This window comes from Acipenser ruthenus, chromosome 14, assembly GCF_902713425.1.
Source record: "Acipenser ruthenus chromosome 14, fAciRut3.2 maternal haplotype, whole genome shotgun sequence".
In the NCBI taxonomy this organism is placed as follows: domain Eukaryota; kingdom Metazoa; phylum Chordata; class Actinopteri; order Acipenseriformes; family Acipenseridae; genus Acipenser; species Acipenser ruthenus.
Window position 1 is genome coordinate 23,524,566 of NC_081202.1, and position 16,677 is coordinate 23,541,242.

Genomic DNA, 16,677 nt, shown 5'->3' on the forward strand with positions numbered 1-16,677 from the left:
ATTAAACACCAGAGGGCGGTAAATGGAAACTATTTCTACTGCGAATACGTCATTCTGGCGCGATACTTTGAAATTGTTGGTCTGGGCAAATTAAAGGGAGATAGAAAAGTTTCCCAGCAGTGAAAGTAATAGTTTTGATATTTTAGAATCGTCTTAACGCAAGTTAATAAAAAGGTAAGTATAATAACAATAAAACAAGTCATGCAGTATCCTACATTGATTGCATATGCTATTTAAAACGCAGGAAACTAGCTTCAGTTTACACTTTATGAGAGGGGGTTATGTGGATAACTAACTGGTGGTAGAAATAATTCGTTTTGAAAGTGTGTGCTAAAATGTTTGTAATTCCTTCAGGATAAAATATTAGAATGCACCACGACTTTGAAATAATGCTGTTCTTGTTTTATTTGGTTATATTTTCTGTGTTTAATTGTAGCCTTCATTTTTGTAGAAACTACAGAAATAATATAAACATAAGTACTGCATACAGAAAAAAAGTTATATCGTCTTAATAAGATAATTTATATAATCAAGTAGACTATTCAGTAATAAAATACCGGCAACACATCTTTGGGACTAATCTTTGGACTTCACAGAATAACCCGATATAGCAACATACTACTGACTGTATTGCACCAGGAAAGAAATACAGTTGTTATCAAATTTTATATAAATATACTGTGTATAAAAATAAAATTCTTTACATTTGTATTTATATTTTAATATTTTTTTTGTGTATTATTTTTCAGATCCTGGTTTTGTATCTTTGCCTGGGCTGTGAACTTCAAGCTAAAGCTTAAAAGGTCTTAGTGTTGTGTATACTCTGCGCGTGTGTGTGTGCGCGTGTGTGTCCTGGTCAGAGCTGTTTGTAGTTTGTTGTTTTTTAATTGGCCGTGCTGGCTGAAGAGAAGTTCGTTTTAAGAATAAGAAAATCCAGTGGTTTGTTATCAAATCAAATTGCTGTAAACATGTGCACAGGTTTTCTATATCTGCAGTATACAATGGGAACCCAGTAAATGTTTGTTCCAATTCCCAACTCCTGCTGGTCTGCTGATATTTTGCAGTATATGCACAGAAGAATTCAGTTAGTTCAGTAATTATTTTGCCTGAAGTGTGTGTTTTATAACTAGAGTATTCACATAACAAACACCAGTCGTGTGGTCAAACCTGAATAACAGTAAAATATTGCTTGGATATTGCATCATCATGACAGCCTTTTTTTAATATATTAACCCTTTTTATCACTACAATAGCTGGTATTATCTAAGGTATAACATAGCTCTAACTTTGTGTCATGTTTTATTTGTCCTACTTTTTCAACTTTAAAATGAACTTGTTATATTTGTCATACAAGATCTGTAGGATAACATTCACAACAGGAAACTACACCTTCATTACAGTATAAGAGTAGGTGAAATTGATTTGTTTTTTTTTTTTTAAATAGGAAGAACAAATATATACTAATGTCTTCAGAAGCTGTAGGGAATCAGAGGCGCCACAACCCAGTGGACAGCATCTGCAGAAAGATCCAAACGATTCAACGGAGGGACCAAGAGGCCAACCCCACACTGCAGATCCCAAAATTCCAGTCCCGGAACTATGACAGCCCCCAGAGTAACCTGAAAAAGAACCTGGAGGGGATGCTAAAAAACAGGACCGTTAAAAATGAGAAGGACCTACTGTCCTTTGGAAGCCCAGCAGGCGAGAGCTTGGTCTTCCAGGCCATCCCAGGCAGCTCTCCTTGCAAACAATGGTCTTCAATTGCTCCAACTCCCAGCAACGCCACCTACACAATCTCTAGCCTGACTGCAGAAAAGAACAGCAAGCCCTGGCCTCCTCGGTCTTGGTCACAGAGCTGCTCAACACCTTCCACCCAAACCGGGGAAAACTATTTTGATTTTGCGCAGTATTCTGCATATAGCAACGCTGAGTACAGGAGCAGATTTTGTGACAAAACGGACAGCATTACAGCCAGTCCTGTGTCTTATAATATAAATTTATGTACTCCCACACAAAGACTGGAGGGTGACAAGTCCCGAGCTCTTGTGGTAAAACGGCTTTCCATGGGTGAAGGCGGAGGTAACGTAGTTACAATGCTAATTGGGCTTCTAGAAAATCTTTATACTTGCCTCTGTACTACAGTTATATTGGGTACACCAGCGGACAACATAGATACTTGTTTTTTGATGATTGAATTGTCACTAGGGGACAGGTTAATGGTACTTGGAGTTAGACATGATTCTGAGAGCCCTACTGGGGCTGTCACCAGGATATGATGACTATAACTAAAAAAAATTTAAAATGTGATTCTTAACAAAAACAAGAGTACATGAGTCCAATACTATTGCACTGGTAACATTAATCAACAAAGCTGATCCTTCAGTCCACTTATAGAGCAGAAATGTTTCCGTTCTCTTTTTTTTTTTATCTCCCGTGTTTAGCTAGTAGACATCCAGCTGAAAAAAGAGCTGATTCCTATGCAGAAGTGAGCTTGATCTGTGAAGAAGATTTACTAGACACCATTTTTCATGCCTGTGACACACAACGCAGAGGTAAGTAAATAGGTATTGAAGATTACTATACAGAACATGTACAGTAGAAAATTGAACCTAGATTAATACCTAAGCATGTAATATGATGAAGAATACTGTATGTACCATTGTTCACTTTACTTTTCTGCTATAATCGGTACAACAAGCATTGATTAAACTATTTCACCTGTGTAACTCTTAGTAACGCAGGCTGCTGTTGAGATTTAAGGATGGCAAAATCGATGAGGGAAACCTAAAGACAGTTTAGAACGGTTCTTCTTTACAAGTTATGGTGATAAGGAACCAGTGTGGTGTCCCTCTTTTCTAGGCAAGGTATCTGTATCAAGGATAGTGGATTACCTCCGGCATACAACCAGCCGTGGATCTGAAGACAGCGGGCTTGAGGAACTTTGCAACATGCTGGACCCCGAACGCAGGGACATCTCCATAGACCTGCCCACCTATCACGCCATCATGAAGGAGTGGATTGATGACTGCAGAAACAATGGGTCACTATTACATTTACATGCCCAAGGAATTGTCCCTTTACAATCCGAAAATAAACGTGAAAGTTATATCTGCGAAGTTACTTAAAATAATTTCCTGAAATCCCTTTACCCCTAATTAATTACTACGGTACCTCAATTTGAGCACAAAAATAGTATACTATCTTGATGTAAACAAAAAAAGCTACAGGAATGGAAATGAGACTACCTTTGCTTAGCAGTTTGATCCATTCCTGGTTTTACTGTGAGTTTATTAAGACTCAACTGAACTTGTTACCTATACACTGGGGCTAATCAAGCACATATTAAAACCTGGGATGGGTGAAACTGCTGTGCAATAGGAGTTTTATTTACATCCCTGCATTATAGGTCCAAATGTCTGCTTTGGGTGTACTGCAACATTAGCATTTTCTACAGTAAAGGAAGATATTTCACATAATGCACACAAATGCCAGTTACAGGCTCCAGGAAGATATAGTCAAAGGTTGTTCTGCTGGTAATTGTTTTGTTTAAAATGCTGAGGTTGACACCAGTGTAGGAGGGCTTAGGCGCTGCTAGAATTTGGAAATATGCGATTCATGAGTCATTATCAGTTGCACAAAGCAAAATACTCTTGCAAACACAATCAGTGGGACCTTGATCTCATTTTAAAAGGAAGTAAAAAAAATACATAAATAAATAAATAAATACAAAAAAATAATTGCCCCCAAATGCAAGCAACAGCCGAATAAGCCGAATGTTGGTATTCTCGTATCAAATAGTTTTGTTATCAGAGACCTGATTAATCTGAAAATAACATTGTGTTTAACATAACCATCTTTATATAAACAGTGCAAGTTCGACACAATCAGTTTTAATAACATGATTCTATGTGTCTTTTGCAGTGATGAGGGTGCAGCAAGGGATGCAACACAAGGTTCATCTCAGATAATACGGGAAAGTCTCTTGTCAGGTAAGAGCTTTGGAATCAGTAATGGATGCTGGAGGACTGTTGCTTAAACCATGTTAACCTAGTAGTCTGTGCAGAACATAGTAAAAAATATTGAAAGTGTCAATATTGTCTCCTGCATCCACTATCAGAAAAAACAATTTCACAGCTAAAGGGGATTCAATGTCAAAGAGACACAATGATAATCTTGATAATGGTCCTTATTGTGGCGCTGTTTACAGATGACTAGCTAGTGTGTACATTGCTCAGTTTGCATGTAGTCATAGGGACAGTGATAGTGGCTGAATTACTTTTGTCAGGGGTGGGATGAGTGAAGTTTTTTTTTTTTTTCTTCAGATCAATAATTCTGTGTGACTGTTTTATTTATAAAGGAAGAAGATCTGCGTTGCTCAATGTGACTGTTGGAAGTTTAGAGGCATTTGGAGGAGAAGTCTCTAGAGGAGACTTGTAAGTAAAATCCACACTAAATTACAGCATTGTTCACTGAGGGAGAAGTATTGTTTTTAAATGTCACTTGATATGTTGAAATTAGCTCTATCAGATAAAGAAACTTGTCAATTCTTGTCTACTTTGTTCTGTGTAAGTGTAACTAGATATGACCAATTCCACAGTTTGACATTTTACTGTGAACAGGACAATCTGTAACTATCTGTCGCTATTGTGTTTTTTTTTTCCAGTTAATTACCTCCAAGCTATGTACAGTATGTACTACATGTATTCTAACATTTTGAGGTACAATTTGGAAAGTTGTCAGTCTCTGGCAAAAGTCTCATTGGATTAAAGAAATCACAAAATGCTAAGAACGCAAACTGAGTCCCACTATATGTAGCTGTAAATGGTCAATGGAATTATTAAACATAAATAAGAAAAGAAAACAGCTTTTCTCACTACAATGTTTGCTTGACACCAGATTGCATGTCCTTTTTATGTAAAATATACAGTTGGTTACTTGGGAACTGGAGTCTTGTTTAATCATTTTGGGCCAGCAAGTGTTCCATCTGTCCGTCCGTAGTAATGGGTTGCAACTTTGAAAGCTATACCTGAGTTGATAGATTTGTTAGGATAGAAAAAGTCAAACCTAATCTTTCAGTCTCCATGGGAACAGGGAGACGTCTGATTTAGTGTACTGTGTCGCTGATCTCCAATTCAACAACCAAAAACTACTCGATCAGATGAGAAAACTGAAACTGGCAGTAGAGGTGATGGAGGAAACCAATAATAAACTCCTGGAGGAGAAGGAGGACTTCCGGGCCCAGGCTAAAAGGTATTGCTATCTATTTCAAGGTCATGTTTTGACCGCATGGCTGTTGCAACTACTGTTAACATTGAGCACCTACCCATGTGCCTTGACATATCCCTTCCAAAAAATATTTTAAACAAACATTTTTATATTGGATTGGATCTAGGATTGTGTGGTATTTTGGTGTATCTTGACTTAAATAGTAAAACTATTAATCTCTCAATCATAATAGGCATTTACTAAGGAAAATCACAATTTCTCATTCTTTGTTTGTTTTTACCTATTAGTGTCTATTTGAATGCTTGTCGATGTACTCACAGCAATTTCAAAAAGTTTTTGACAGTACGATATATAAAATCATTCATGTTGTTTAGTTAACATTGGGAAGCTTGTTAAATTGATGTTGAATATTAAAATGTTGTTTTAAACCCCACTGAACCAGCGCTTGACTTTCTAGCCCCCTCTCCTTCTCAGCAACTGAATGTGGGTTAGTCAGTTATCCTGTGGTTTTCTGCATTGCAGTGGCCAGCAGTCTGATATGAAGGTGAAGGTATTGCAAGAAGAGCTGGAAGAAATGAAAGTAAATCTGAACAGTGTGGAGGAGAACAGAGTCAGAATGGTGGCTCAGAATAAACAGATGGTGAGGCCATCGGACTCAATGAGGCAAAAAACTTGTACAAGTCAGAATGCATTGTCAGTGTTAATCTACCAGCATACACCTGCATAAACATTTGTATTTACTTGTTTTAGTTCTGTACTGCATCTTCTAGTATGTATAACAGTACAATACACTACATATTGCTTGCTGTGTGTCAAGTTTCACAATGTTCTCCATGTGAATACAGTAGATGCCTGTTAATTGCTATGCCATTTGCCTAACAAGTATGTGCAATTAACTAGAATATGCAATTATCTTTTTTTTATTTTGTAATGGAAGAAATAAATGTGCTTCATGACCATCAGGGATGCAATTAAGTGTAACACACTATATGGATACAGGCAACAGGTGCTATATATATATATATATATATAATATTCCACTATCCTGTTTTAAAAAGTGTTATTTTAACTAGAAACAGACCAATTATCTATCTATCTTTTTCTCCATTTTTACAGGAAAGGGACAACCTTTCTCTCATCTTAAAGATAAGTTCTCTACAGGAAGAGGTATGTTCAGAAACATTTACATGGTGGTTTGATTTCAATCCGATGCCTTTTAGCCCTTCCTCTAGAACCATGCCACATTTTCCGGACCTTGGTCAAATTAGATCACTCATTACTTCATTGAAAACGTTTTGCATATAGTGGGACTGTAGGTTGTGGCGGCTTACTCTTTGCTTTAGTAGTAAGAACGTTTGAATGGCTGAGTTCCTGTATTGCGCAACCTTTGTTGAGGGATGCTATTCTATATGATGTGCACTTCTCATTGTGACTCGTGTAATGTGGTAATATCTGTGAGAATGTATGTTCTTTATGCTATGTGTCAAAAATAAAAAGGCCAAAGATCAGAAAATGAAACCACCAACATGTATTAGTTGATTTTTAAAGAACGATTGTTTTGTTTCTTTAAGTAGATAGAAAAGTAATTTAAGTAATGTCTTGGTGCTATGATCCGTCCCTCCTTGTTTTAAACAAACAGAACATAAGGAACACAATGGATATTGATGGCCTGCAAAAGAAGATTGCTGATCTGTGCAATATCAATGCTAATCTTCAAGTAAGTCAGAGTGTGAATCAATTCAATGTATATAGTTCTGCCATAAATCTGAAATATATTTTGATTCATCAATGTACAAAAATATAATTGGGCCATGATTTATACATTTACTGCTGTGGCCTATTTGCATTTATAAACGTGTGTTTGTTATGTATTATTGCATTTGTATTTGTGTGTATCATTTTAAATGTATGTTATAATGGGACAATCTGTGGGTTTGTTTGTATTCCTTCTTAGTTACAAAAAATCTCTGATTTTAACATTTTATAGATTTCCATGTTGGCGTTTGTGCCAGTTCAGTTTGCGTCTTTTTAAACTGCAAACCAAGCCCTCATGCTATGAAACCTATTTTTTTCTCCATTTCTTCCAGATGCAGATGCATTCCTTTGAGAGTGTTGTCTGTAAAAATAAAGCACTTCTGCTTGAGGTAATTTTTTTGTATTAGTTAAACCATTTTACTACTGCCTGCCATACACCACCCAAGAAGCAGTGTTAGTGCTAATATGTAAATGGCCTTCAGCAGAAATGTCTTTTGGTATTGTAGAGGTGATTTTCCAAACTAGTATATTTTATAATTAAAGATAAACGTCTTATAAATGTATTTGTTTAAAATGACCTTTGACAACAAGACCTTCTATAAACCGTACGATCAAAGGAAACATTAGTTTAGAGACAGTGATGAAAGGAAATTGATTGTTGACCATAAGGCATCTTTCATGGTTTTCAGTTTGGTTTTAACATGAAAACAAGGTCAGCATTCGTCCTTGTTTTGAGTTATTGAAGTGTAGTTTACTTTATGGAAGTGTTCTGTTATTCAGTGTTTCCAGAATTGGTCATGGAGATCTTCTGATGTTAAAAAGCCAAGGAACATTAGAATCTGAAATATAATTAATGTTATTTAAAAGAAGTTCACTTTAAACAAACAAAAAAAAAGCATGCTGGAAAAGTATCAATTTCTGGTATTCTAACTCCACAGAAAAATATCCATATTCAGGAACTGAACAGTACAATTGCTGAATATTCCTCAATAATGGAGGTAAGATGTTTTTCTTGGATTATTTCATTAATAAGATACTGATAATGGTTAAGTTAATACTAAAAAAGAAAAAAAAATGCTTCCATATAACAAAATAAAAATCAGCCTAAACTGAGTTTTCTGTAGTGGGTGTCTGCTTTATACATGTAGATCCTTTGGAATTGGAGTTCTGTAAATTGTATGGCTCTTATGTGTTTGCCATTAATTATTTTCTTCCTGACAGCTCTTAAGAAATGAAAAGAATAAACTGGAAAACCACATCAACATGATGCAGCCAGACCTGGCTTCGTGAGTATTGACGGAGGCGGTCGGGTAGTGGGCAGCATATAATGGGCATCTGTGCCTTTTCTGCACTCCTCCTGTACTACTTTTAAATAGTTTATCCTATTGACCTTTTCACAGTGGCGGAATGAGCCTCTCATTGGCTTACAGACTGAACCAGAGCATTGCAGGGTCCTTGCACACTGAGCTGGCACTAGCTCAACAGTCTCCTGAGGTATGTGGGATGACAGGAATAAGGTTTGAACAGATATAAGTAACCAAAGCTACAAAGAAACCATTCCTTCAAAATAATGTTCCTAACCTGGCAGAGTCTTAGTGTTGGAGCCAGATTTGCATTGTATCAGCTGGACTGAAAATCTCTGTCTAGATCCCAGCTTGGCAAAAACATGTACTACCAGTACCTATTTCTACTTCAATTCAGATTTTTCTTTTTTATAACCTATTTTGTGTTTTTAAGGCAACTTGCAGGGAACGGATGTCGCCCTCTTTATGTCACGCATCATCTTTAGATGAAACTTTGGATAGGGAAGTTCTATTACTCCTGCAAGGTCCATTACCTGAGCAAATGTCAGCAGAATTCAAGACTATCATCCAAAAAATGGTAAGCCTTCCATTGAGAAGTCTTTTTACAATACTTTGTAATTAACAAAAAAACAAAACAAAAACTAAAATTACACTCAACTTGGGCCTGTGTTTATGAATTAATGTTTCTAATTATTTTAACACATGAATAACTATTGTGTGTGTGTTGCACTCCTGTTCGAGTCTGTGTGTCTGTACAATATCTACTATAACTACATTAAAACGCTCCCACATAAATGGGACCTCCATTGTCCCAGTTATAATAGTTAATAGGCTCAGACACTTCACCATTCTAAAATCAATCCTGACTGGGAGTCTCTGGATTTGCAAATCTCATTATATACATAAACAAAAAGTAACAGTTATGAGAAACTTTATTTACTCATTGGCAATTTTTTTTTAACTCACCCAATGTCCCATTTAAATTAAACTAAAGCTTCACCTATATATCCTGTTTTAACACAGACTCTTTCTGTAAATGTCTGAATTTGCTGGTATGTTATAAACCCGCGTGGTACTGCATCTAAGCATTGAATTGTTTTGTGGTGTGTGTGAGTGTGTGTGTTTTTTTTTAGCGTCAAGACTTTACTGAGGATGCCAATACGATTGTGGCTTCACTAAAGCAAGTAACTGAGTCACAAATAGGAAACAAAGCCACAGGCAAGACTAGGCTCGAGGTAAGTGAGAAACGGTGACGGTTTTCAAAGTTCAGTGTAAAAAAGAAAATGCTCTTTGAAGAGTCTCCGAGACGTTACATACGTGTGGTTTTAAAAAAAGAAAAAAGGGTATCCTCTGTTTCCAGCACTTGCAAGTAGGGGTGTAACAATACACTACTGTCACAATACAATATGTATCGCGATATGCAGGCCACGATGCAACATATATCGCAATACATGTAATGACCTTGATTGACTTCTTGTATGATGCGTAATAAGATCAAATGGTCATTTAATGGACAGTTTTAAGACAAAAAATGAGAGTATGTAATCTTAACTATAAGGCACACTTATTCTTCAGTCATGAACCATTTAGGGAACTACAACAGGCTGTGTTGTGCTTTGGGTCTTGTTTCGCAATACATATCTCTTCCGATATGATATATATCTTGTAAAGAAAGTATAACAATTTATCAATGCACCCCTTCTTGCAATTGTGCAACGAAGAGGCTTTACATAAGAAAGTGGCTGATCGTTTTCCAAACCATTGAAAATATATCGTTTTAGTTTTAAGGGCTGCTGAGGTCTGGCAGGTGTAGGGTTCCTTGTGAACACTGTGTTTTAAACTTTACCATATTGGGCCTCCATCGCTTTTTTCTAAATTGCTGCAGCGTGTATTTGTCTATATGATTGTATGTGTGCATTTCATTGTAGATGGAAAAGACCAAGAAGAAATATTGAATATGAAATTGGCCCAAAATGCCCTGAAGTCTAACCCCTATATTTGGCCTACATATTTTTGTCAATGTTTAACGCTTAGCTGATATTTTAACATTTAAACTATTAACACTCCTACTGTGGACAGTGAAGATATTGTCCTGGAGTATGCTACTATGAAAGATGAGATTTAACAGAAGTAATTGGAATAGCTTTTGTTAATTAAAAATGCTTAGCTACTTTACTAGCCTGAAGTGGGAACTGTCTTAGTTTTGCAAATCTTTCTAATCAAAAGTACATTGATTTGTGGACATGTTAGCCAGAATAATATAATATTTACATTTTAAATAAAGTGGAAATTTGCAGTGGAAAGAATACAGTGAACCATACCAGTATGTATTTTGTTTTGCAACATGAAAAGACAATGTACATCATTCTCACTGAGCAGCATATGAACCAATAAAAAGGTTTGTGGTTTTTGACTTTTTTTTTTTTTTTTTTTAAATTGTGCAGGCTTTAGAGAGACAACTAGAAGAGAAAAGAAGCTTTTGGATTGAGAATCTCCAGCAGCTGGACCAACATAAATCATCTTTGGAAAATGAATTAATTAAAATGGCAAGTAATTTGCGGAGGTCCAGGACGGAGATCATTCACTTGAAGAAGGATCTGTCTTCCAGGTGAGAGCAATGCGGCAACATTATGGGAATTGGATGTTTCGCATACAATGTAGAAGTATGGCAACTGTGCAAGAAGAGGTTATATATTTTCACAGCTCACATCTGTACCTTCTGAAGGAAGTTATGAATGTTGCAATGTGTGTGTGTGTGTTTTTTGTTTTTTTTATGCCTGCATTGACGGTGTAACGCATGGTTAATGGTATGTATAGGCTTTTTTAGTCTCTGGTTTAATTGAAAAAGGAACTGGAGATGTATCAAGTCATGAATAATAAAGCTTCTGAAACCAGAAAAAATCTATACATTTTTATTTATTTATTTATTTATTTATTTATTTATTTATTGATTTATTGATTTATTTTATTTTAAATGGGCTGTTTTACATGACTAACATATTCAAGAAATGCATAGTTCTTTGAGAGTCCTATTCGTGTGTGTGTGTGTGTGTGTGTGTGACCTGGAGGGTCTTGACTAGATGGAAACTACATGTATCACAATTGGTCACAAACCCAGTAATAACCACATGGGTAATTCTTCCAAGAGAAAGTTGCACTTTTAAAATGCACCGCAATTGTTTTTAATTGAACCCCCCCTAGATTCTCTGCAACTGTGGGTCTGCAATGTATTCAATCATTTCTGTTGCAATTTGCTCAACTTCAAATTGCAAAGACCACTTAATGCAATATCACCCCACCCCCAAAGCAGAAGTGATTGGTTGATTGGGCTGCAGATGGCCCCATGGTTATGGAACCACATTGCATGGCCAAGGAGAAATATCCAGGTGTTGGGCTTTTCTTAAATGTCAGTGACAACTTGTGGTTTTGCCTCACTCCACACCACAGACTTCAAGAACTGGAGGCTCAAAAGCAGCTGCAAGAGGAAGCGGTCAGAAAGCAGTGTGAGGTGGCCTCGCAAACTGAGCCCTCGGAGGAGCAGCAGGTAAAGGAGGAGGCCTAGCGGGGAGGGAGACCCTTCACACTGCAGGAACCTGTCAAGATTCAATCTCCTTGTCTAGTGTATCCCCATTCTTGTTCTAACAGTATAGAGCAAAGCAGATTGTAGCTCTTGGTGAAGTGGTTTTTGTAAATCTAAATATTTGAGGAAGTTAAGCTGTAGGAGGCTGAGTGGGTGGTTCTATCACACAATTTAAGCAGCTTGCTTTTTTTTTTTTTATCGCCTCCTAACCACAAAAATTGTTTTATATGTTCAAACATGCAAAGCAAAAGTAATACAAACGCAGATGTGAAAGGTTGGTTTAAAGAAGACTTTTTTATAAGCTTTAAGGCACCTGTTTTCCCCTTTGGAGGGGGAGGTTCTTTTAGGCTAGATAGAGCATATCGGCTACTTTTAAAGATAATGGGCATAGTTTGGTCTTTAGCTATATAGATTTTTCATGCTGTGCATTCAGGTTACAGATGAGACCACAGCTCCTGACACTGTCTGGAACGAAGTCGACTCTCTAAGATGTCAACTGGAGGAAACGGTTTGTGAGAAACAGAAGCTCCAGGATAATATCAGTTCCCTGTCAGTCAGCTATCAGGGACTTCAGCAGAAAATTGATGAGCAACAGAGTAAGTACCTCCAACAGTGTTGCAAAGTGCTGGATAATCATTGAAATACTTTTTAGTTGTTACTGACTGGTGTGTTTTATTTATTTATTTATTTATTGCTGAAGAAAGGTCTTGGGGGGGGGGGGGGGGGGGGGGTATAGGAGTTGAGAGCAAGTTGTTTAATACTGAAATTATTGTTCATGACAATGTTCTTAATTTCTTTCAAGTGTTCTGTTTTTTACACAGACTAATATTTTTCATGTCAATGTTTTTTTTTTTTGTTTTGTGTTTTTTTTTTTTTTTTATATAATTAGGCTTCATTTATATAATACTCTTATGCACCTCACTCTGACAGGGAATGTCTAACCATCTTTTTATTATTATTATTATTATTATTATTATTGCTCTTAAACCATTCTCATTAGCTATTAATGTGAATAAGTTAATTTACAGTGTTGTATATTTTAAACTAATTCGTGGAAGTCTATTAACTGACAGCCAATTTACAGGACCACTAACTGGTCCCAATATTTTTTTGAAAGTGATAAGACGTTAATTTGAGTTTTGCTGTCTACAGTGGTTCATAACTGGCAGTGTTGTGTTTTTAAAGCACGCATACAGTACATAGGTGATTTGCAATAGTTTTAGTTCTTGCAATGCATCCTTGTTCATTTTCAAGGTGTGGGTCAGTTATCCAGAAACTTGGCTGGTCAGACTCTTTACATAGACAATGATTTGATACTGTATTTTTCCATAGTAGTATATATCCTTATTCCTACGAAGTACAGCCTTTGTATGAAACCTGCTATTTGTGGTAGTATTTTACTTTTCTGCATATGTAGGTACAGTTAATACTTGGGTAAATTCAGTAATTCTGTGGTTTTAATTGTTTTTGTTGATTTAATATTGATACAAGCAGGTACTGTAGACTTTTTTGTGTGTTTTTTTTATTTTTTTTCCCCAATATCTAGCTACAGTTCATTCACTGAGGGAGAAGTTATTTAAAGGGCAGTGCTGTGGATTGCTTTGCCAGGTACGACTAGCTTTTCTCTTTACTCACTGAATGACCAAATTTAAATACTTTAAGCATGTTTTTTTCCATTTAATACAGATATGAATTTATATGTGTTTCTGGAAATCGAAGAATTTTATATTTCAACCTCTCTACTGAAAAACCGTTAATAAAGGAAGTTAAATCCAAAAGTGGATTTTAGTCTTTGATGTGAATGTTACTGTATGTGTTTCTCTTAACATACAGTACATGGTAGAGTTAATTAAACAACATGAAGCAAAACTTTCCCTCATTTGCCCACGTCGACACAATTATTGAGAACCAACAGCAGGTTCTCTGACAGTAATATAAGTAATAAAAGTCGTATTTTGTCTGTCAATATTTTTTTAGAAGTCCAGTATCATTTAAATTGATTCTTTGTGCTGAATTGTAATTGGTTTTAACGAAGCAAAAACATTCTTGTGGTTGCTCCTCTAGTTATCTACATAGATGTGGATGCAGCTGCTGCTGCTTGTGGGCAGCCTTTGTGCAATGTCCTCCCACACATTGCATAACATTAAAACCTAGGAATTATTTAGTTGGTTTAATTTTCCTGATGAAATCTCAGGGAGTTTCAAGGATAATCGATACTGGAAAGAACTCTAGCCTTAAGACAAAGGCTGACTAGTTTTATTGTAGTATCACTTGTCAGTTCATCATACTAGATTATCATTTATATAATTGCGTTTGGAGTTCTGCTGGGGAGGTGTATCAGGCAATAGGATTCTCAATGCTTAACACATGTGAGCTTTAGGAGAGCATTTGCAAAACAAATGTAGTCCAATGTAATCTGACATGTTTTGTAGGTGGGGCATGTATTCCACAGTTGGTGTGTTGCAATGCATCTTTCAATGTAATCCTTAAATAGAAATACAGTAAATAAACAATAGCCCACAATTACTATCAGTCTCAATATAATTACATGCCAGTGCACTTGTTCCCCATATTTTATTTTAATGACGTTGGTCTGGTCATGCAAACACTGATCTAAAACTGCTACTGCTGATCTGCTATACCATGTCCCTGCAAAGGTGAGCCAAGTGTTTGCCTGTGTATGAAATTACACTTTTTTTTCCAGTTTATGTATCTATTGCATGCGGTCCTGAATATAGACATTAATTGGAGTATTATTTGATTTTCTAGCAAGAACATAGGTGCCAGAAAGGCTTCAGGGCTGGAGAAGCTGCCCTGAATGGGAGTCGGACCACACTGTGCATATCAATGATTAAAGGTGCCTCTTGCTGGTACACACCCTTAATAGGTAAGAGACCAAGATCTTTATCGCTTAGCAACGTTTGATTTAATCCATGCAGGTTGTTTACTGGCAGTCCATAAAGGCCGAAAACTAGCACTATTATATTCAACACAGAAAATCTGTAAAAAAATATGTATATACAGTATATATATATATATATATATATATATATATATATATATATATATAACACATACATACACACACATGTGTGTTGTAGTTTCCACACTGTAGCTGCAGAAAAAGTAGACTGCAATTTTAATAAATTGCATAAAGGTATGAAAATCCAGCTGCATTGTCTAAAAAGACACAAGAAAACTAGCTACCTTGTTGAGTACAGCCTCTGTATACTAAGATAATATTAGTGAAGTTTGGTGTACTGTATAATTTATTGGGTTGTCTGAAGTATGCTTTCTCTTGCCAGATGCACTGACATTAGAACTCCTTCAGCTTGATCCAAGGCTACAGACACAGAAATTAAAACGACCAAGTGTAAAACTCCAGGAGTGTAAACCGATAGTTCTGAAAAGGACAGCTGGAACCCAAGTGCTATTAAGCAACAGGTTGGTGAACAGCATTAATGCAGTGTTAAACCACATCCCTGTATGTTATAGGGAATATGATTATATTTTTTACTACACAGACAATGTTTGACTTTGTTTATGTACAGTTGCGGATTGTATTAAAGCATGCCTAATTTTATACTGGAATGAGATGACCGATGCTTTTGCAGTCAAGTGCATATTTAATCCGTAGCATAATTAAATTATTGAATGCAACTGCCAACTCCAATTGTATATTCTAGTTTAAAAATAGCTTATATATAATGTTTTTTTATAGAAATGTAAAACAACCTTCTGTATGGTGGTTTTACCCATATCCTGTTTGGACCACACAGTATTCCTGTTGTGCTTTTTGCCTTGAGAGGAGTGTCTGCACCTTTGCAATGCAAAGCAGTGTTTTCACTTTTCAGGAGCTCTTGTAAGAGTCTTTATTGTAATGGTTTGACATTTCAGCAGGATTAGTTTTGCATATGTTGATCACTGCACTGCTGTGGAGTTCCACAGTGCAGCTGAGTTTATTGACAGTCAACACTCCTTTCATGGGAAGAGAAGTACAGCTTATTTTTTCTCTTCATTTCGTTCTAGGTGTGAAGTATCTTCTGTTGGTGTTCAAGGTGAAGAAGACCTGTCCGTCACCAGCATGAGTGAAGTAAAGGTTTGTTTTCATAAATTACATTTGAGAGATAACTTGCTTCCTTTTTTCTTTATTTCTGGCCACACAGAGTAGCTGTGATGTGTTGCAGTTCCACATTTTCTTTTCATTTTTTTTTTTTTTGTCTGTCGCGAAAATAAACCAGGAAGCACAAAATATGTTGTCTGTCTGCTTGCCTAATATCGCATTACATTTAAAATGTCTGCAGTAAGTCAGTAAAGGCAGACAAACCACTTTTTGAGGTAAGATACTCTGCTTGTGTGTCCTGTGTGGTGTTGCTTTTTATCAGAGATGTTCAAGCAATGGTACAGATTCTCTCTACTCTTGGACTAGCTGGAAGTATTTATCTGTCGGCTGACTGTAGGCTAAGGTTTAATGGGCTTGTATGGGTAATGACTCCTGCCTGCTTAAGTTGGATCAACTACATCTTACTGTATGTTAACACTGCATGGTATGGTTTTGGAAAGTGTGTCCAGACTTAGTCTACCCAAGACTTGTAGCTTTTCCAGTCCTGTGGCAGCTACTGATGTAAAGCACACGTGTCCTTTTATTGCAGATATATGTAAACTAATGCCAACAATGTTTACTATGTGCCTAGTATTGTTTAAATGTTGTATTTTATTGAAGGATTTGGAGGGATGCCTCTTGCATGTTTTACTCTTGCTATAATCTGCAGTAGTTTTTAGACAATCTACTGGGGGAAAAAAATGGTTACA

At 36.3% G+C, this 16,677-nt stretch overlaps 1 protein-coding gene across 3 annotated transcripts in view; it reads left to right on the forward strand.

Annotated features, from left to right (window-relative positions):
- lrmp (lymphoid-restricted membrane protein) overlaps window positions 1-16,677 on the forward strand; it is a 25,466-nt gene continuing 8,789 nt past the window's right edge. The window contains exons 1-24 of one of the 3 annotated variants that reach the window (XM_058986154.1): window positions 1-174; window positions 750-803; window positions 1,445-2,079; window positions 2,442-2,552; window positions 2,860-3,040; window positions 3,922-3,989; window positions 4,358-4,433; window positions 5,077-5,250; window positions 5,749-5,866; window positions 6,343-6,393; window positions 6,866-6,943; window positions 7,314-7,370; window positions 7,920-7,979; window positions 8,203-8,267; window positions 8,382-8,475; window positions 8,719-8,862; window positions 9,419-9,520; window positions 10,730-10,893; window positions 11,733-11,829; window positions 12,299-12,461; window positions 13,412-13,473; window positions 14,635-14,752; window positions 15,171-15,309; window positions 15,895-15,964. In XM_058986154.1, the coding sequence (XP_058842137.1) occupies window positions 1,464-2,079; window positions 2,442-2,552; window positions 2,860-3,040; window positions 3,922-3,989; window positions 4,358-4,433; window positions 5,077-5,250; window positions 5,749-5,866; window positions 6,343-6,393; window positions 6,866-6,943; window positions 7,314-7,370; window positions 7,920-7,979; window positions 8,203-8,267; window positions 8,382-8,475; window positions 8,719-8,862; window positions 9,419-9,520; window positions 10,730-10,893; window positions 11,733-11,829; window positions 12,299-12,461; window positions 13,412-13,473; window positions 14,635-14,752; window positions 15,171-15,309; window positions 15,895-15,964 (2,808 nt within the window). In that variant the 5' untranslated portion in view covers window positions 1-174; window positions 750-803; window positions 1,445-1,463. The remainder of the gene's footprint in view (window positions 175-749; window positions 804-1,444; window positions 2,080-2,441; window positions 2,553-2,859; window positions 3,041-3,921; window positions 3,990-4,357; window positions 4,434-5,076; window positions 5,251-5,748; window positions 5,867-6,342; window positions 6,394-6,865; window positions 6,944-7,313; window positions 7,371-7,919; window positions 7,980-8,202; window positions 8,268-8,381; window positions 8,476-8,718; window positions 8,863-9,418; window positions 9,521-10,729; window positions 10,894-11,732; window positions 11,830-12,298; window positions 12,462-13,411; window positions 13,474-14,634; window positions 14,753-15,170; window positions 15,310-15,894; window positions 15,965-16,677) is intronic. The other 2 variants (XM_034033592.3, XM_058986156.1) reach the window with 2 other exon arrangements.